This window comes from Podarcis cretensis (genome assembly GCF_951804945.1).
Source record: "Podarcis cretensis genome assembly, chromosome: 5".
NCBI lineage: Eukaryota > Metazoa > Chordata > Lepidosauria > Squamata > Lacertidae > Podarcis > Podarcis cretensis.
In genome coordinates, this window is record NC_137174.1 from 5,181,577 (window position 1) to 5,204,038 (window position 22,462).

The following is a 22,462-nucleotide window of genomic DNA, read 5'->3' on the forward strand; positions in this document are numbered from 1 at the left end:
CCATGGTTTGATCCTACTTTGAATTAACTAACTATGGCTTGGACAAGCCACAATGCACCATATTCAGACATAATGGGAAGCTGTGGTTTCCTGAAAACAACAAACAGAAGATCTAAACTTCCTTAGGGTACTGCTTAAGCCCAAGGTTTATTCTTGCTCATCCTCATATGCTAAATCACAGTTTAACTTTATGTTTGAACGGGGCTGGTGAGTTCATTCAAATCATCTGGTAACACATTTGAGCATTTCTTCAACTAGGATATAATCATTAAAAAGGTAAAGGTAAAGGTAAAGGTACCCCTGCCCGTACGGGCCAGTCTTGACAGACTCTGGGGTTGTGCGCCCATCTCACTTAAGAGGCCAGGGGCCAGCGCTGTCCGGAGACACTTCCGGGTCACGTGGCCAGCGTGACATCGCTGCTCTGGCGAGCCAGAGCCGCACACGGAAACGCCGTTTACCTTCCCGCTGGTAAGCGGTCCCTATTTATCTACTTGCACCCGGAGGTGCTTTCGAACTGCTAGGTTGGCAGGCGCTGGGACCGAGCAGCGGGAGTGCACCCCACCGCAGGGATTCGAACCGCCGACCTTTCGATCGGCAAGCCCTAGGCGCTGAGGCTTTAACCCACAGCGCCACCTGCGTCCCAGGATATAATCATTAGGGACAACTAAATATGGAAGATACATCTAACATAAAATTTCTGAAATATTTGTTATGTCTTTTCCTTCACAGTCCTGACTATATTTAAATGTTTTCCGGTTTTCCAGCCATGTTCCCATGGGCTTCTCTAGGATAAAATTAACATGCTTACATGTAAAAGGCCCAGGTTCAATCCCTTGCAACTCCAGGTAGTGTTGTTGTTTTTTGACATATTTTACCACCTGAAAGTGAGTTTCAGAGGGGGTTCTTTCCTTTTTGTTGATATGGATTTAAAGGGAGGTTTAGACCACATTCTGGTCCACTGAATGGGGTTAATCTCATAGCCTATGTTGTCCTCTCATTGTTTTTTGATTACATCTAGGGGGTTTGTGGGATTTTGGAGTAGTATTTTGTATATTACGGATACCATCCCTTTGCCGTGTCCCTTTGTTGTTAGGAGGAGGTTGTCAAGGGCCTAGTTGCTGCTGATTTTACTACTGGATTGTTTAAGAGGGCATGTAATTTGTGGTGTGTTAGTCAACTCCAGGTAAAAAGGTAAAGGTACCCCTGCCCGTACGGGCCAGTCTTGACAGACTCTGGGGTTGTGCGCCCATCTCACTTAAGAGGCCAGGGGCCAGCGCTGTCCGGAGACACTTCCGGGTCACGTGGCCAGCGTGACATCGCTGCTCTGGCGAGCCAGAGCCGCACACGGAAACGCCGTTTACCTTCCCGCTGGTAAGCGGTCCCTATTTATCTACTTGCACCCGGAGGTGCTTTCGAACTGCTAGGTTGGCAGGCGCTGGGACCGAGCAGCGGGAGTGCACCCCACCGCAGGGATTCGAACCGCCGACCTTTCGATCGGCAAGCCCTAGGCGCTGAGGCTTTAACCCACAGCGCCACCTGCGTCCCAGGATATAATCATTAGGGACAACTAAATATGGAAGATACATCTAACATAAAATTTCTGAAATATTTGTTATGTCTTTTCCTTCACAGTCCTGACTATATTTAAATGTTTTCCGGTTTTCCAGCCATGTTCCCATGGGCTTCTCTAGGATAAAATTAACATGCTTACATGTAAAAGGCCCAGGTTCAATCCCTTGCAACTCCAGGTAGTGTTGTTGTTTTTTGACATATTTTACCACCTGAAAGTGAGTTTCAGAGGGGGTTCTTTCCTTTTTGTTGATATGGATTTAAAGGGAGGTTTAGACCACATTCTGGTCCACTGAATGGGGTTAATCTCATAGCCTATGTTGTCCTCTCATTGTTTTTTGATTACATCTAGGGGGTTTGTGGGATTTTGGAGTAGTATTTTGTATATTACGGATACCATCCCTTTGCCGTGTCCCTTTGTTGTTAGGAGGAGGTTGTCAAGGGCCTAGTTGCTGCTGATTTTACTACTGGATTGTTTAAGAGGGCATGTAATTTGTGGTGTGTTAGTCAACTCCAGGTAAAAAGGTAAAGGTACCCCTGCCCGTACGGGCCAGTCTTGACAGACTCTGGGGTTGTGCGCCCATCTCACTTAAGAGGCCAGGGGCCAGCGCTGTCCGGAGACACTTCCGGGTCACGTGGCCAGCGTGACATCGCTGCTCTGGCCAGAGCCAGAGCCGCACACGGAAACGCCGTTTACCTTCCCGCTGGTAAGCGGTCCCTATTTATCTACTTGCACCCGGAGGTGCTTTCGAGCTGCTAGGTTGGCAGGCACTGGGACCAAGCAGCGGGAGCGCACCCCGCCGCAGGGATTCGAACCGCCGACCTTTCGATCGGCAAGTCCTAGGCGCTGAGGCTTTAACCCACAGCGCCACCTGCGTCCCTCAACTCCAGGTAGTGTTCATTTAATTATTTGACAAGATTTATATATGCCTTACTAGGGACGCGGGTGGTGCTGTGGGTAAAACCTCAGCGCCTAGGGCTTGCCGATCGCATGGTCGGCGGTTCGAATCCCCGCGACGGGGTGAGCTCCCGTCTTTCGGTCCCAGTGCCTGCCAACCTAGCAGTTCGAAAGCACCCCCGGGTGCAAGTAGATAAATAGGGACCGCTTACTAGTGGGAAGGTAAACGGCGTTTCCGTGTGCAGCTCTGGCTCACCAGATGCAGCTTCGTCACACTGGCCACGTGACCCGGAAGTGTCTCCGGACAGCGCTGGCCCCCGGCCTCTTAAGTGAGATGACCGCACAACCCTAGAGTGGGACACGACTTGTCCGTACGGGCAGGGGTACCTTTACCTTTACCTTTTATATATGCCTTAATGAACAAAAACCTCTAAGAGTTGGGAGAGACTCCTGCGGAAATCTTGGAGAGCTGCTGTTGTGTACACAACACTGAGTCAGACGGACCAATGGTCAGACTGAGCTTAAGGCAGCTTCCTGAAAATACGAAATACTTTATTGTCACTTGTACAACTTGTATACAGTGAGATTACACTGTATACAAAAGATGAGCAAACTGTGGGTGAACAAGCTTTCCTAAAATACAATTTGCCCACCAGCCTTGTTGTAGTTTGCAGAGGGTGAAAGGGAGGCCCACATGAAATGAGTGTTCAGATTAGTTGATAAGAAATGGATCTCTTGAAGGTCAACAATGGGAAACCTGTTGTGTTAACAGCTGTTAGTAGTTGAAATCACCCCTCCACTTACCCTCTTCCTGGCAGAAGATAAACTTTGACAAACGGGTCCGAATAGCCGTTGTTGTCACGGGGAACAAGGTTTCTTGCTTGAAGAATGTGAATTATCAAATTGCCAAGGTGCTTGTCATAGTTGATTTGAAGCTAAGCATAACATTGGTTGCCATTAATCATTTCCCAAATAATGTCATTTCAAAGTAATATCTATTACTACAGGTTACTTTTTAACATTCTCCAACACTAAAATTCAGTAATGCATCTTCATAGCTTTCCTAAATGAATCTCATAAGAAGTTTGTTTCAAGCAGATGATTTAATCTTCCTCTACAGAGAAAGAGAATAGAAGCATATTTACCTGAAAAGTTTCTAAAGCAGACAGTAATGTGTTTGTATATGCAGCATTATTTTTTTAAAAAAAGATCCTTCTAAAATCTTAGAATTTTCTGGTAAATGTAAGCATTTATCCATTTAAGGGCATTATGTCATATTGATTTATATTGTTTGTTTGTTCGTTTTTCTGTACTGAGAGTTTACCAAGCAGCTCTTTGCATCTCTAGAACTCCTAATCTTCTCTTCCTATATTTATTCTGCTTTCAAGAAGCTGAGAGTGGGGCAGAGATTTATTGGCGCTTAAGATACAGTAGTCATTTGCAAGTTGAAGGTTTTGGTTTTTTTTTAAGTACTCCTGAATCAGTTAATTATATTTATATACCTCTTTGCACAGCTAAACACAGGTCCATAGTGATTTACAGGACCATAAAATACAGAAATGCAATGTGCATGCCCTGTGGGATTTCTGACTTTGCTTCCTTTGACCAGTCGTATCCCCTGCCGTATCACAAACTGCCTTGGGACACCCCCTCTGTGCTCAAGGTGGTTTGCAGTCTGGCATGGGGGGGGAGGGTGGTCTATAGCAGGAAGTAGGACCCTAAAAAAAAATTGACCTGCTCCAATTGCAAATGTTTATAGCAAAATAACTATTGATTTGAACAAAAGAAGAAGAATGCAACTATATCACAGGAAACAGGAAGAACAGGAGTTGTTTTGAGAGTGTCTCTTCTGTGATTGTGGAAGGGGCTGAGATCCAGCGGGCACACTTCGATTCCCCCTGTAGTCCTCCCCACCACCTCCCACAATGTCCTGGAGCAACTTTGCAGGAAGCACTGGGAGCTGTAGGAATCAGGAAGAGTCCCACGAGCCGAGTTCGGCTCACAGAACTCTGGATCTAAGCCAGCAGGTGTCTATTCTTTTTCCATAACCCGACTATGGGTTGTATACAAGAGTGTTGCAGGTGATGGAAAGGAATCAGGAAGGAAGGAATTTTAGGGTGATTAGCCCTTTCCCCACAGCAGAGCTGCACAGAGCTGCAAGAGGGGATATCCCTGGACATCGATTCCCTCCCCTTTTTGTGGGTAGAAGTCTTACTGTCAGCTGAGCAATGTCATTGTATACAACCAGTGCTTTTTTTCTAAAAAAAATGTTTAGGGGTGCTCTCCTTTTGACTCAAGAAAATCACCATTTTATAGTTCAAATCGGGAAAAATAAATACAGTAAATGGACAAAAGTACAAAGTTTCACAAAATGTTTAGGGGTATGTGTACCCCTGTGTACCCCCAGAAAAAAAGCCCTATACTTTTAGTTTTGTATTATGGCACAGGAATAATGGAATTCCCGTCTGGAACATCCATACAGGAATTTGCATAGATGTGCACTGTGCAATTCCTCAAATTAAAATTGAATTCATAGTTCTTCCCTTCCTCAGGAAGCAGCAACTGGATTAATATTAGTCATCAGCATTTGCATTCCACACAACTGATTTTTTAAAATCTATTTTTAGCATTGATTTACAATTTGTGCAATGTTGGCAGTCTAAGAATCAAACAATGATAATTCTGTTCTATTATCCATTTATAGGAGAATAAATGCTAATATTAGATTGTTACCTGAATTTCTCCAGTAATTGGATGGGAACCAGACTTTGTACCTTCCGTGGGCTGCCATAGTCAAAGAAAGAAGCACAGAAACACAGTTGTAAATCATTACATTTTTAAATAGTATTTCTTGCTATGAATATTTCTAGGATTACGATCATTATTCCTACCTACTTACTTACTTATCAAACCTTTATTAGGCATTATGCAGGTAAAACCATAAGAGGAAAATAACATATAAAAGCCTTGAGATATATATAAAAAGGCAGGAGTTGGCTACATACAAATATAAATATATACATATAGAATCAGTGGTTTTCCTTGTTAACCTGCTCCTTGGAGGACTGCTGCCAAAAACACGGCTACCCCCGCCGTTACCCTTTGGTCAGCGTCGGATAGGTAGAGTCCCACACATTCAGCTTGCTGGGGTTCCAGACCACCCGAAAGGGGGGACAGCACGCGTTGACGGAGCGTACTGTACAATGGGCAATGAAAGAGGATATGCTCTACAGTGTCCGGGACATTCATAGAACATCTGCAGAATCTCTTGCTTCTGGGAATGTTTTGATATCTTCCCCAGACAAATGCTGAGGGAAAAACATTCAAACGGGCCAGCATAAAAGCCCTACGTTGGGCTGGGATTATTAATTTAGAGACGTAATTGGCTCTGCAATCTAAGATATTTAAATCGTAGAATCTGGGGGAGCAAATTTTGTTTACAGCTGCCATAATATTTTGTCTCTCGACATCCTTTAGTCTAGTTAGGATATTATGGAGAATATATTGCTCATTAGAATTGTACAGGAGCTCCAGCTCGATGCCTAAAGATTCAATTTTTTTTTCAAGGTGCTGATACCATCTTGATTTATAAGGGTCTTTGAGCAAATCAGCGAGCAGACTTGATGGAGGGCAGCGAAAATGGCAGCGTAACCAATACTTTATTGAGGTGGACCATGCCCAGTATTCCATTGTGTGTATGCCTATTTCTGCACACATTGTTTCATATTTGATCATAAGAGGGAGTCCAAGAATACGTCTCAAAAAGCTGGAGTGAATCTTTTTTATATCACTGTTATATGCTTGGACCCATAGCGGGATACCATAGAATATCTGGGATTGCACTTTTGCTTGAAATATCTGATTGGCCGCAGGAATAAATTGATTACCTTTCTGATAATAAAAACGGGCAACTGCTGATGAGATGCACTTTGCCTGTTTTATGGCATTTGTGCGATGGGTTGCCCACCCTAAGTTGCTCTGGAATAAGATTCCCAGATATCTATGGATTTTCACTTGTTGGATTTCTTGCCCTCTTATTTTCCATTTCTCTAATTTCCAACCATTCGAGAAGACCAAAATTTTTGTCTTCTCATAATTTATAGAGAGTTTGTTACATTCGCAGTAAAGGATCAGTGAAGATATAAGACGTTTCAGACCCAAGCTCGTTAGTGATAGTAAGACAGCATCGTCTGCGTATAATAAGAGAGGAACTGGTTTCTGATTAAGTTTAGGGGCATGTGATTCTATTTTTTGAAGGTAATCTGGCAAGTCTGATAAAAATAAATTAAATAGAAAGGGGGCAAGAATACACCCTTGTTTTACCCCTTTCGAGTTTGGGATGTCTGAGGAGAGGTGACCTTTGGTGTTAAGTTTGACTTGACAGGTATTGGAAGAATGTAGATTTTGCATTAGAATCAATAAGCGCTGATCAATTTTTAATTCTGTGAGTTTCCTCCACAACTTTGGGCGGTCAATTGAGTCGAATGCACCACGAAAATCTACAAAAGCAGCGTATATCTTAGATTGCCTTTGGGATCTGTATTTTTCAACCAGATGCATAAGTGTAAGACAGTGGTCTAGAGTAGAGCAACCTTTGGAGAAACCTATTTGTTCTTTCCCTGGTAAATTTAGATTTTTCATCCAGGTAAGAAGTTTAGATAAGAGGTGCTTAGCGTAGATTTTCCCTATCACTGATAGTAGGCTTATCGGTCTATAATTCCTTGGTTCTTTTGGGTCGCCATTTTTAAAGATTGGAATAATTATTGATCTTAACCATATCTCAGGTATGGTCCCATATTTATCTATAAGAGTAAACAATTGAGCTAAGGGTTCTGCCCACCAATCTATATAGGTCTTAAATAGTTCTATTGGTAGACCGTCTGGCCCAGGAGATTTCCCCGATTTGAAGTTTTTAACTATCTCTCTAATTTTCTCTTCCTCTACCCTTGGCCACTCCTGGAGTTTATTAGTTTTATTTTTAATGGTTTCATTTCCTTTAAGTTCACCGTGTAGATTGTTAAATACAGATGTAAAGTATTGGGACCATTTGGATTCTGCAATTGGTGGCAGAGTTAGTTGATTTTCGGCTTTCAGTCCTCCGTACACTAGGCTCCAGAACGCTTTGTTGTTTTTACTCTGAATTGAGTCGAATAATTGTAGCCATTTTTGGGTTGCGTATTTCTGTTTCTTTTCGGCCAGAATATAATGGTATTTTCTTTTTTCATCAAGATAAGAGGGCTCTAGTTTAGTGCGATTATTTTTAAATGTTTGGCGCAGTTTTCTTTTTAGCTGGAAACATTCATCATCAAACCAAGGGCTAGCGCTATATTTAAGTTCCCAAACTTTAGGTGGAGTACTAAGCTCTACAAGCATTTGGAAGATTTCATTATAAATTTTAGGAATATCACAGTAGGAATTAGTGGTCTTTAAGTTGAATAATACTTGTTTTCTCAGGTTAGCTGTAAGTTTATGCCCCACTTCTGCACTCATTTCCTGGGACCATTTTAATTGGGTCATTTGTTTGTATTGAGAAGGTTCTATGATATTGTGCTTAGTTATTTTGGTTTCGTCCTTTAAGCTAATAGACAGCAATAATGGCTGATGATCGCTTTCAGTGCGCGTTCCAATTTTGAGGTCCATGATCGAATTTATAATATTATAAGGGACAAGAATATAGTCGATGACACTGCATCCTCGGGGGGAGAAGTATGTAAACTCCCCGCTTCTATCGCCATTTGTTGAACCGTTCACAATCTGCAAATTAAAGTTGTTACATAATTCAAGTAGGCGTAAGCCTTCGTTGTTAACAACCCTGTCTCTGGAGAATCGTCCTATTTTCAGGGCATGTGCGATATCATTATCAGTATTCCAATTTAGTTTGCTACATAGTTGTTCATTGTTGGTTCCCACTCTGGCATTAAAATCACCTGCTATTATCAGTGAGGCATTTGGGTATTTATCGGACAGATTTTCTATATAAAAGGTTAGTTGTGACCAATTTTCACTACTGATGTTGTTTTTGGTTGGGGGGATATAGACATTTACAAGTAGCAAAGAGTCTTTTTTTTGGGTTAAAAGTAGAGCTTGTGCAAGTGGTAAACATATTTCTAGTTGCTTGATTTCAAACCCTAAGTTATCTTTGATCATACAACAGAACCCTGCTTTCGGCCGGCCCTTCGTGTTTGTTTTCAATGCGGGTTTCGTATAGGAGATGAATCCGTTAATTTTAATATCTCTAGTTGACCATGTTTCTTGTAGGAGTATTAGTTCAAAATCCTTAAAGAAGTTCATTAGGTCTGGGTCTCCGTCTTTGTTTCCCCACCCTGCGATATTCCAGGACAACAGGCGTAGGATCCGTTTTTGGGTTGGTGGCTGGTTGACAGCATTTAGTCATTCTAGTTCTGTCATTAAGTCCAGCGAGGAATTTTTTCTTGTGCAGATACAGCCATTTGTCGCTGCTTTCGGTGGGGGACGTAATGGTGGATCTTTTAGATTCTTTTTTAAAGTGCGGGAAATTAGAATTTCCTCCCTTTCTTGATTTTCTTCCTTAACTGTTCCTTGTTCCTGAGAGATTTCTGTGGTTGGTGGGCTATTATGGACAGTAGGACTGTTTTTAGTCTCTACTTCCATTTCTTTGGCCTCATTAGGTGTTGAGCTCGGTGTGTCAGGTCTGTTGGAGGTCATCTTTTGTTCGGCAAAGTTAGAGTCCTTTGTGGTACTTAAATAAGGGGTACCTATTTCGTTTGGAGCTAGTATTTGATATCTCAGCCAGGAGTTTGTAGTCTCATTACTGGAGTTTTTCCTTGCCGTTTCATATTCTAAAGGCGGCTGGATTTGTAGCTCTGCATCTATACATTTGAAAGTTCCATTTGCAGCTCTCTTTTTGACTATGCATTTTGGGGAAAAGGCTGGCAAGTGTAAAGTTTGATTGTGTATTGTATCTACTGCATTTTGTTGACCTTGTCGGTGAATTTCGGTCAATCTGGCCTGTAGTTTCGTCAATTTACTGAGTATGTTTATTTGTTCTTTATCTGGTAGCTTGGCAAAATTACTCAGCAGATCTTCTTCTTCTGGGACTGTCCAGTCTATTGTGTCAAGGGCGAGGTTGTTATTTGATGCTACAGTCGCATGGTTTGGGAGCTTGGATTTTTCTTGCGTAATTTTCCGGGTAGCTGACTGCGGTTTCTCCCATCTACTGGGTTCTTCCACGGGGGTAGGGGAGATGTCGGCTTCTGATGGAATGGCCTTGTTCATCTTATTCTGTCTTTTAGATGCAAACAATGCAAACAATGGTCTGGGTGATATATCTTCCTACCATTCTTACACCTACATAAGACTACTGACTTTGGTGGTACAAAAATTATAACTGAAATGAAATTGACCACACAAGTTTTGAATGTGACACTTTACATGAGAATTTGACTTCTGTGGGCAAATGACATCACTGAAATGACACATGTCAAGATCAAAACAAACCCTAAATGCTAATACTGCTTAATCTCATATATAAAATAACCAGGCAGGAAGTTACTTTGCATGCACTGAAGAGCTTGGGAAGGCTAAACAGGATTTTTTTTTACTTTCCTCCTCATATAATATCACAAAACACTTTTGAACAGTCCTTCAGATTCAATGCAGAGAAATGAGTGTATGATGATTCTTTGAACCAAACTGAAGAAATGAGTTGTTTCCAGACAACACTTAGCAGCATCATTGACTACAAGGTTTAAAGAGTTTGCATAGCAGGGCATAAAAAGGCAGGTGGATTTATGTCCAGGCCTTTCATGTTATCATAACTTTGCCCATTCCAAACAGACTCTCAGTTGGTAATCCCATTTGCTCAAACTGTCCAAGAAGAGTTTCTGTCATAAAGGCACCCATGGTCATCTTTTGTGTAACAAATCCCAATAACCTCTGGCTCAGACATCTCATTAGCAGATCATTTGATTTCATCAACATAACGTGCAATCATTGTCATTTGTTCAACAAGACTAACACCAGGTGTGCAATTCAGAATAACCAAGTAGTATTTGGCTAAGTTTGCCTAAGCTAAAAGTTTCTTCTTTATAGCACCTACTAGAAGCTGTATCAGCTAATTTTGGATATCCTTTCCTAGGTAGTAAACCATTTTATTCTTGATCTTTAGCTCTACACCAATGTTCATTCATGATAGGATCAAAAAGGGCTAGATATTCTACAAACTTCAAAAAGAAGAAGTCATTGTCAGCACTGTACAGGTTTTTTAGTTATACCATGGAAACCCAAATTTTGCATGCCAAGAACTCTGACCTAAGCAACCAAGCGTTCCAATATTTGTCACCAATATTGTTACTCTTGCCTAATTTCTGCTGGTAAATATCATCAAATGTTTTTCCTTTAGATAAGCAAAAACTCAAGTTCTTCTGCAGGTAGAAAAAAGCAACTAATTACTCTCAAAGGGCATTTAAAATTAGGCAACATGATTATCCATCAAATGATAAAAGAATAAGCAGGCTAGCACGGGCGGTGGTCAGTATATTGCACCAAAAGGTCAACTCCTTTCTGTGCTGTGTAATTTTCTTTCTTTTGTTCAGTTCTTTAGACACTGAAGCTTTGTCAAAGTAACCTTACAGGACTCGCCAGAGGTGGCTGTCATTACCATGATGGCAAGCTTCTCTGCTAAGAACTGCTTTTTTGTTGTTGTAGAACTAAAGTAAAGGTAACTTAACCTGGATGGCTAAGTTCAGTCAAAGGTGACTATGGGGTGTAGCGCTCATCTCACTTCAGGCCAAGGGAGCCAGTGTTTGTCCACAGACAGCTTTCCGGGTCACATGGCCAGCATGACTAAACCACTTCTGGCGCAAGAAGGACCTTGACGAGTGCCAAAGCGCATGGAAACGTTGTTTACCTTCCCACCTCAGTGGTAACTATTCATCTACTTGCACTGGTGTGCTTTTGAACTGCTAGGCTGTAGAACTATGGTAACAGAACAGAATTTTAAAGCAAGAGGAAATCTAAATGAAACCACACCCAAGAGTTTTCTGCAGCAGACACAGGAATGCATTAAATGCTGCACATGCAGTCCTTTGTATCCCACTGAAGGCCCTCTTCATCTACTTGAAGTACAATCAATAGGAAACACAACCCTCAGAAAGTTTTTGAGTGCTTCAATGCCATTGTGAACTCTGAATAAATTTGGTGGGTCAAAGTGACAGCCCTATTGTGATACTCAAAATCGAAATCACAAGCAAACCCCAAACAGGCCCTATTAGTGATGCCTCATTATCAGTGAGAAGAGATGCTAGCTCAGTCAAAGCATTACACGGGTCTTAACTGAACATGTCAAAATGCCTCCCTTGCCATTCCAGACTGCCAGTGTCCCCGAGCTGCTCAGAACGCAGCCAGAGTGAAGCAGCCCCAGTACCCCTGTTGCTAACATGGGAACACTGGAATCTCTTCTTTAAGCTTCTTATGGTCTCGATATGAAAATGCATATACCCACCTCTGCATTCATACACAAAAAAGCCAAAACAAACGAATTCATACCTTGCTACTGTGCCGTTTCTTGCTGACTGAAGGAGAACCAGGCTGACCAGGGCTAGGAACAGAACTCGAGTTGGCTGACGTAGTCCCAGAATGAGCATGGGAGCTCTTTTCCATTGCTGAGGAGGCCATCAAGGGAGCCTGTTGCAGGGAAACCTTTTGCAGCTCTGCAGCCAGTTGCTTTGGGTCCACCCCGGGCGACTTTGTTTTATCCACTGCAAGCAAATGTTTTTGTATTCATTTCTGCAACTCTCCCAGCTTGGGATGGAAGAATGGCAATTCATACTAGTAACTTCCCCGTTGTTAGAGTATAAAGGGGAAGAAAACAGCTAACCAAGATGAACAGTAACAAAACCTTGGACAATAAACCAAACTGCGAAACTTCATAATCTCAGCCAGCTTTTCAATTAAGTCAGCATGTGTATGTGTTGTGGAGGGAACTTGCTCACTCTCCTGAACCTTTAGCTTTTCAAAACGTAAGTCTCTAGTTCTTTGACTCATGATGTATATGAAAATGGGGAAACGGTATTGGACTTCAGTGTTTGGTAAGAAGTAGACCTTCTCCTGTCTGCGAGCCAATGAGTGCAAAGGCCGTAACGGACAAAGTACTTTTGCATTTTTAAAATCACAATTAAGTGTTATTTTGTAAGACTGGGTCTAAAGAAGTGCAAAAAATAACAGCCAATAAAAATGTATTTAGAAAATAGGGGAGGAAAGATTTCTTAAAGAACTGCAGGGAGAATTCGGCTTGTGCACCAGGCTTCCCCTCCTTCTTCATTATGCATTCTCCTGCGCCTTTTGAAAAGCCAGCCCTAAGTGTTGGATATGTCTCATGGGGCTGCAGCTGTGGGCAGTGAAATCAGCACATCTCTCTTGTGAATGTGGAAGCTCCCTTATGCTGAGTCAGATAACTGGTCCATCTAGCTCAGACCTGTCAACACTCCTGTTGGAGTGGGAGGCTATGGCTTCCCAGACCTATCCAGAGACACCAGTGATGAATGTAGGAACTCTGCACATTAACAGCATCATTTGGATTAGTATTCTTACTACTGGTTTATTATTCAACAAATGCATTTAAAACAAGAATAAAACCATATGAAGTAGACTTGTGGAAAAGAGAGCATGTGCTCCACCATTGTATTATGGACTTTCCATGCTCATTGGGGCTCTTTAGAGTCAAAGCATTACACGACTGTAATAGACTGAATAATCTCAAGCAGTTTACTGACAGCAAAGGGTTTGCCAGTTCATACTAACATGTGATGCCCTTTCCCGCTTTCCCACCTGCCCCCTGGACCATTCAGCACAAGCATTTTAGCTACAGATCTGCAAATCAGTTTCTTTCCCCTAAACGTGAGGATATTTGCATTCATTACAGTAAGAAGCATAACCCCCAAAGGGCTAGAAGGTCTCTAGCCCATTTTTTTGGTGTGATTTCTTGTGGGACATAATGATGACCAACTGTATGTGGGTCCCTTACTCCCCCACCCCCAATTCTCTATATTAAGCTCAAATACTCGAATTGAAGACCATCAGTTCTGATGTTTGCTCTAAAACCATTTGTTTGCCCATGTATCAAATGCATCAAAGGTTTAGTGAAATGAAATGGAAAAATATCAACACAGCCAATTTCAATTATCCAAAGAGCAATTTGTCATATCACTCCCAAACCAGAGCTGAAAAAAGTTTTAAAAGTCGGTGCTGGTTGTGCCATCTTCGTGTCAGCATCAGAAAACAAATAGCCCATTCTCTGCATATTTGACCAAACTTGTCATCCACTGAGAAGAAATGGGACATATTTGCTTCCATTTTTTTTGCTGCATATTCAAAGGTACTTGACCGTGTGTTCTAAATGTACCAGAATCACAATTTGTGGCCTGTGTCACTGAAAAGCAAATTGTTTTTACTTACCAGTCTTTCCTGGCTCAAGCAAATCCAGATGTTGTGGATTCTCGGCATCTGACATCATGTTGAGATCCCTAAAGGAAGCCATAAGAAGCCTGAGACAAAAGGAACCCTTGGCCCACCCTCATTGCGGTATTAGAGTAGATAAATGAGACATGGATTATGGCAGAAAGCAGCTCCCAAGCATGACCCCTTTTTTGGCTGATACGTGTTTGTGACGCTATTCAAGTCGAAGAGCTGAGAAAAATGGCAGTTCTGTGGTGGATTTTTAAATGGAATAAATGCAGGTTTACACTGAAATACAACCACTTTCCATGATGTTCAGATGAGCTAGATGTATCATTTGTTTACCTAACATTGTCACAACACTTTCACTCACAATGAGCTTTGAAACCAGCTATGTTTCTTGTTTCAAACTCTACAGATTGTGGACAAAATGGGGTGCTTTGAGAAGTGGCAGAGAGATATTTCTAAATTTGTCTGGCAGGGCAAAAAGCCCAGAATTAAGTTTAAGATATTAACTGATGCTAAAGAAAGAGGGGGCTTTGCCCTGCCAGACTTAAGGTTCTGCTGGTTGAAGGACTGGCTACTTCTTGAAAACACGGATGTTTTAGATCTGGAAGGATTCAACAATGCTTTTGGATGGCATGCATATTTGTGGTATGACAAGGTTAAAATACATAAGGCTTTTAAGAACCATGTTGTCAGAAAAGCAGTATTCAATGTCTCTATAAAATATAAAGACTTACTGGAAAACAAAACCCCAAGGTGGCTATCACCAATGGAGGCTAAGGCCCCGAAAAGACTCAGTATGGAGGCCAAATGGCCGAAATATTGGGAAATAATAGAAAAAGACGGAGATAATTGGAGGTTGCAGAGTATGGAGAAAATAAAAGATAAAGTGCGAGATTGGCTACATTATGCTCAGATTAAAGAAGTTTTTAAGTTGGATAAAAAGATAGGATTCCAGGTGGAAAAATCAAAGTTAGAAACAGAACTGTTAGAACCCAGCTCTAAGATACTCTCAAGAATGTATAACTTGCTGTTAAAATGGAATACACAGGATGAAACCAGCTATGTTTCATCTCCACAGTGGTCCTGCACATTATTCCTCCTTTCTTGCAACTCATTAGGCCTGAATCATAGCAACTTACTATGACGGTACTGAAATTTGAATGCAGAATCCCCTTGTTCTAATGCAGCCCAAGCTCCCACTGCGCTTCCAGCAAAGGATTATTTGTTTTCACCCTTACATTACTCACCCAAACTCATTTTGATTAACCTTTTCCAATCACAGAGAGAAATTCAACACACAGCCCCCCAGAAGACATCAAAGTAAACTGACCTGTTAACATCCATGGGAACTTGGCCATAAATTTCAATAGGCTGTGGATGGTACCTGAAAGTCTATATTTACTCTTCAGTTTATAGTAAGGAACAAAGAAATTCTCCTCTAATATGTGCACCAAGCTTCTTTCCTTTTTAGATATAAACGGTGCACAAAGTGTTTCACGGGTTCCACCTTAACAATTGTGAATAGAAAAGCCATGAAAAGCCAAAAATAATGGAAACAGAAAGATGAGGAAAAACTCACAGTCTTACACATATTTCTGCTTCCCCACTCTGCTGACTGATGATACTCTGGACTTCTTCATATGTTTTGGCCGTCAAGGGAATGCCATTCCATTCCAAGACCTGCATCCCTAGGGGGGCAGAACAGGGTGAAACACAGTTATGCCACGGTCTGGATTATAGCCAGTATCTTAAAGTGAAAGGCCCAAATAGCAGTTCAGTAAGTCAGTTTCAATGGGTCTTTGAAACTAAACAAAACTTCAAAGCCTTTCCACTGCACACTGATAAAAGAACAGAAAGCAAAACCCAAGACCAACATGTCAAATTACCTGTGTAGGTTAACATAGAATCAGTGGCGTAGTGTGGGGGTGCAGGGGGGGCCGGCTGCACCGGGCGCAACACCTGGGGGGGGGGGCGCTTGCACTCGCAGCTCTCTGCCCCTACTAAAATCCACGGGTTAGGGGGCGCAAATTACTTGCCTTGCCCCGGGTGCTGACAACCCATGCTACGCCACTGCATAGAATGATCCAATGGGAAAACCGTGGAGCATTTGTACCTGAACAAACAAATTGAACGGGAAAGAAAGGAGGAGAAAGGAAACTGGGAGATGGAAGCTGGCATTCTTTAAGCTGCATTCTTGACATGCCCTCCTTGGGAAGAACTCGATGAATGTAGAAAATTAGAATGTCATGGATAAAAAGAATAATCAGCTTAGCCTTCTCCCCAGTATGTTTTAAGGATTACAGCTAGATAATGAATGTGACAGACCCTCCAAGTGTCTCTATATTCCAGGGACATCCCTGATTTAGAGAAGCTGTCCCGGTTTCTGATTTGAGCCTGGAATGTCCCGCTTTTCCTTAGGATGTCCCTATTTTCATTGGAGAAATGTTGGAGGGTATGGAGTTATCCGACCCCAGAGCCATCTGAAGGCAACCCCATATAGGGAAGATTTTTTTTTAAAAAAGAAAATGTTTAATGTTTTATTATGTTTTTATATATGTTGGAAGCTGCCCAGAGAGGCTGGGACAACCCAGTAAGATGTGTGGGGCTTAAATAGTAAAATTATCTTTATAATAATAATAATTTAGTATTTATACCCCACCCACCTGGCTGGGCCTCCCCAGCCACTCTGGGCACCTTCCAACAAAATATTAAAATACAGTAATGCATCAAACATGAAAAACTTCCCTAAACAGGGCTGCCTTCAGATGTCTTCTCAAAGTCTGGTAGTTGTTGTTCTCTTTGACATCTAGTGGGAGGGTGTTCCACAGGGCAGGAATGGGACGTCTCTATTTTCATCAAGAAATGGTGGAGAGTATGATGTGAACTACTTTGAATACTTGAAAGTGCTATACACATTTATATCATTATTCTTTGAAAAACTGCACTAAGGAATTGAACTGCCTTATCTTATTCTTTGGACTTTGCCACAATGATTGGCCACCTATGCCCAATTTCTGTATTACAGAGTTGGAAGTATCAGGCCATTTTGTTTTGGAAGGCATTTTCAGTACCAAACCTCACCAAGACTATTTTTTATAACTAAATAAGACAATTTGCTTGGCTTTAGAAACACATCAGAAACTATGGTTTTAGTGGAGAACTATCCCTGCTTGAACAGTTATTTACCAGCATGAGTCAAAGAATAGAAGGCTACAAATGTAAAATGTCCTTTACAGGCCACTTTATACAGTAATAATAATCCTACAGTTCCAGTTTATCTCATGGGGCTTGTGCAGGAGAACTTTCCTGGTGAACTGTTCCTTAATTAGCTAATCAAAGTCAACATGCAAAACAACACCCCACTGCATTTACACAGCACAAAAGTGACATTTCTTTGATCTGGTTCCACTTACATGGACAAAACAGAATCATTTAATGGATCCCATGTTTATTTTGAGACCTGTGCACATGATAAATGGGAGAACAAAAATAAAATTATGTGATAAATTCTTAATAAGAAAATAAATGGAAAAAGCAGAATATTGTTTGAGGAAGACACAGGGAAAGCAAAATTGTGTACAAAATAAATTTAAAAATGAACTAATGAAAATGTTTGGCTGATATTCCCATATCTCCAACATACTGAGTTTTTAGGGTAATAAATTAAGTCAAATATTTAACACCACTCACACAGCAATGAACTTACAGAAATCAGAGTTAGTAAAGTACATGGAGATACAGAGGTGTCTTTTATAACTGAGCCTGTGCTTTCCTAAAATTAATTCTCTTAAAAGTCTTACTCAGATTTATAATATTTCTGAAGGCTGGAGACAATCACTGCCATGTTTATATACTGATTTGCAAGAGCTGATATACTTGGGGTATGCTGGAGAAACCCAGAATAGCTATTTTAGCCAGATAGAATGGCCCCTCTCCACTTCTCTCATCACCACCATCTGAAATGGTGTCACTAGGAATTTAAGATAGCAAGTCAGGGCGTGGACCTGTGAAACACAGGGTGTTCCACTGAAATCAATGGACTTAAAAGGGTTTAACTTTGTCCGGCGTGTGCCTCGCGTGTGTTTCTTTGCCCCAGGTTTTCTTTAGCTCTGGAGCTTTTTGATAGTTTAAAATAAACCAATGGAAGTCAACGTGTTAATGTTATTTTTGGCTTCTTCTTGAGCATGAATCACGCAGGAGCTCATTATTGCTGCAGACACCTTAACTTCCTCTCTAATTCATCATTTGTGTCCGCGGCGAACATTTTCCATTATTGCAACAATTAATGTACTTGTTAAGATGGACAATCTGTTCCCTGTAATAAAAATTGCCTGTTTGGATCAGACACTGCCTTGTGGACATCTTGTGCTGCATCAGGCTGAAAGAATTGGAAAATTAGACAGCTGGGGGGAAGGATTCAAAGGTAACAGCCCCCATTAGGATCGCATACCCCCAAAGGTTCCTAATAGAAGGCTACAGTGGGCCTTGACACTGGGAACCTGAGCAAACAAGACCCAGAAGGAGAGCTGCTACCCAATTAAAGAAATCTTGGTCTAGTCGTCGTCGTGTGTTTTAATCAACTGGTTCATTAAATCTGCATGCATTAGCATTGCAATAAAAACAGTAGGAATGTAGGAAGCTGCCTAACACTAGGTCTAGTATTAGTATCATTCATCCAGCCCGGCATTGTCTCTATGGACTGGCAGTGGTTTTCCAGGTCCTTGGGTCAAAATCTTCTGCACCACCTGCTCCCTCATCCTTTCAACTGGAAGTGTCAGGAAGTGAGAGCAGTACATGTGAAAAGGATCTAGGAGTCTTGGTTGACCACAAACTTGACATGAGCCAACAGTGTGACGCGGCAGCTAAAAAAGCCAATGCAATTTTTGGCTGCATCAATAGGAGTATAGCACCTAGATCAAGGGAAGTAATAGTGCCACTGTATTCTGCTCTGGTCAGACCTCACCTGGTGTACTGTGTCCAGTTCTGGGCACCACAGTTCAAGAAGGACACTGACAAACTGGAACGTGTCCAGAGGAGGGCAACCAAAATGGTCAAAGGCCTGGAAACGATGCCTTATGAGGAACGGCTAAGGAGCTTGGCATGTTTAGCCTGGAGAAGAGGAGGTTAAGGGGTGATATGATAGCCATGTTCAAATATATAAAAGGATGTCACATAGAGGAGGGAGAAAGGTTGTTTTCTGCTGCTCCAGAGAAGCGGACACGGAGCAATGGTTCCAAACTACAAGAAAGAAGATTCCACCTAAACATTAGGAAGAACTTCCTGACAGTAAGAGCTGTTTGGCAGTGGAATTTGCTGCCAAGGAGTGTGGTGGCGTCTCCTTCTTTGGAGGTCTTTAAGCAGAGGCTTGACAACCATATGTCAGGAGTGCTCTGATGGTGTTTCCTGCTTGGCAGGGGGTTGGACTCGATGGCCCTTGTGGTCTCTTCCAACTCTATGATTCTATGATTCTATGAACCGGACACGGGGCTTTTTATAGACAAAAGCTCCCTGAGGTGCGCATGGACAGAAATGGAGCCCAAACCAAGAAATGAGAAGGAGATACCATTGTGAATCTTCAGGGTTTGCAGAAGTACAATGTAAATCACAGAGTACTGAATGGCAGTTAGGAGAAAATAATTCAACCCTTGGAAGGGGTCCAATGAGAGCTCCTTATAGCTTGCGAAAAGTGTGGGAAACTGCTTCCACAAACTGCTTCTCTATCCACACCTCTCGCTATGCGCATGTTTGTATGCATTAAGTTACCTAGAGGTGCTAGAAATGATTTGTAGATTCTGATGCATATGCCACAAATTCCCTTTAGTGAAAATCCAGGCTATTAATGCTTTTTGTGGTTTTTAAAATATATATATATTAGAAATCAACACTTTAGCATTGGATATGTAAGCTCATATTTGGGGCAGGTCTTTCCTATGTCCTCCTGAGCCTAGTTTCAGATTATAATATGCAAACATATCACCCAACAGAGATTCAACGCCCTTTGCAATCTTCAACGTGAAGCCAAGTGCAGATCATAATTTTCATCTGTGCCCCCTAATAGAGCATATACTTCTTACATATTTGTTCATCAAAACTTTCAGAGTTTTTAAATTGAGCGATACTTACGTACGTGCTCAGATTGCACATCCAGTTACTTATAAAACAGCAACACACACACATGCAATAATAATGTAGTTATTATGTAATAATAATAATGTAATAATAATAATAATAATAATAATAATAATAATAATGTAATGCACAGAAATACAAGCCAACGCATGAAGAACCACAACAAACATGGGGCAACTAGTGGAAATCAAGGGACAGATCACAATCATCTCTAATTCCATGGATATGCTATTGCTATTGAGTTAACAAACTGAACCTTTATAGGCCATATCATGAAAGCACAACAAGCTGCTCACTAGCAATCTAGGCCACTTTTCTACCCTTAAATGCTTTTTTCACACTTCCTTTCACACACTATACTGATGTTATTTAAAGCAGAGTCAACAAAATTCAGCATTTACAGTCAGCGTTCTCAGTTTTGCACCAAAACGAAACCATAGCCACAGCAGGTTTTTCGTTAAGTAAGGAACTGATAAACACATATGAAAACAAAATGTGAATCACTGTAAGCAAATCAGTTTTTCAATTGCCTGCCATAATATGGGAAAAGAAAAGACCAGACCAGAAGATCCCTGGCCTTCAAAAGATTACATTTCCCAGGGCTTCCTGGGAAGAGGGACTAAATATTAAACCCATTTAGGTTTGGGGATGTGAATATGCCCAGTCAGGGGTCAATAAGATGCCCCCTGAGAAGATTATAAAAAAGGTGCAATGCATAAATTCATCAGATATTTGTTTCCACAGCATGTGATAATCTTCCCCCAGCCTCAAGGGCATACTTTGACAGACGGGCAGGACCACTCACCTGCCAGTCATCTGATGTCATAACAATGCCTGGTGATTGCTTTCATCTATCCAGAATTAACCTTTAGGGTCTTTCCCATGTCACTGGAATAACTTAGGCTGCACAGCACTGACATTTTGAACTTCTAGACTGGTAGAAATCGAGGGCCACTGAGAATACTCATTTCAGATCTAATGAACATCTCCTTAGGAAAAAGTTGTAGTTTTTTAATCAGGAGCCTCATAAATCCAGAGTTCTCTGCAGCTGTTTCAACATCTATTTTATTCAAGTGGCGACCTGCTGTTCCTTGGGCATATCACCATAAAGCTCTCTGCAGAAATAATTTTGTTGTTCCTTGGAGTACTTCTGAGTTATAATCAGAATATAAAATAAGAATTAATTATTATTCTCTTGGGGAATCTCTATCACCACTCCAATTCATTTCCTCCTTTTAAAAAACTTTAAGCATCTCCTACCTACCGTTATAAGGGGGGAAAAGTAAGTCATTTATTTTAAAATTGCACAAGACAAGTAATATCAGGCCCTATTTAAAGAAGATGAGACTCTGGTATTTGACATAGATGTCTTGAAGCAATATGAAAATGCAAAGCAGTTGTTGATTTATGAAAAAATTGACAGTGTTGAGGCAGCTGATGCAAAAGATTGCTGTTCTTGTCTTTTGGGTAATGGCAGTTTATTTTCCTCAGATTCTCTTTGCCCAGCCCCCCCCCCACCACTAAAACTTTCCCCTCTTTCAGAATAAGTGCCTAGGATGCTTTCTCCTTTATTTTCACAGAAGCTATGGTCCGGTTCAATGATAAAAAAGGTTCTGCTCATCCCCATTAGGGCAGCTATAAGATGTTACAGGATTTGAAATGAAAGAGTGGGGATTGTGGGATAACTAACATGCTCAAGTCTGATTAATGCATGAAGGGGTTAATGCCATAGAGTAAGCTGTCCTGCCAGGCTTAGCTAGGTCACTACCCCTCACCTTGAGAGGAAGGTAACCAAGACTTTTGTTCATTCTCTGTCTACGTGAGAAGCTCAGTGTGTAAAGAGGTCTGAGCTGGTTGCTCGAAGCTCTGACCACATGACTTTAACAAGCCTCTTTTGAGTTCCTATTCCAACATCTTAGGAGTATTCACCACTGTAGCTATGTCAAGTTTTAGTGCCTGCACTAAACCATTTTTAACATACCAAATGTGTGGTTTTTTCCTATGCTAAGGGAAGAGGGAAGTTTTGGAACTGAAAATGAAGTCAGTTTTAGATAATAACACACATCTCAATCATCCGGTGAGTTGTTATACTTAGAAAATATGATGCAGCTTTCCCACAAACGTCTTGATTTATTTCCTCCATCGGCTTCAGATATACTTTATCTAATTCTGTGGAACTAATTTGCCTTAACAAAACCGCAGCAGAGATAACAATAGGATCCATAATAGGGAACAGCTGAAGGCATTAAATAAAAATTTGCTTCTAATCTGGAATTTAACATATTTGTTAATACATTGATTTACATAAGCTGTTAATTTCGTAGTATTCTTTAATGGCTTTTTATAACAGAAAAGTTCCCATTTTCTAGTTCCATCTGTCGAGTACTACCCTTTTAGAAAGAGAAGAATTATTGTATCAGCACA

At 41.3% G+C, this 22,462-nt stretch overlaps 1 protein-coding gene across 1 annotated transcript in view; it reads right to left on the bottom strand.

Moving 5' to 3' along the window:
* The window catches only part of PCLO (piccolo presynaptic cytomatrix protein), a 261,547-nt gene that overhangs the window by 43,515 nt on the left and 195,570 nt on the right, over positions 1–22,462 (bottom strand). Inside the window, exons 11-15 of the mRNA XM_079975008.1 lie at positions 15,489–15,597; positions 13,901–13,968; positions 11,993–12,204; positions 5,201–5,251; positions 3,272–3,402 (exon numbers count right to left, since the gene is read on the bottom strand). Coding sequence (XP_079831134.1) covers positions 3,272–3,402; positions 5,201–5,251; positions 11,993–12,204; positions 13,901–13,968; positions 15,489–15,597 — 571 coding nt within the window. The remainder of the gene's footprint in view (positions 1–3,271; positions 3,403–5,200; positions 5,252–11,992; positions 12,205–13,900; positions 13,969–15,488; positions 15,598–22,462) is intronic.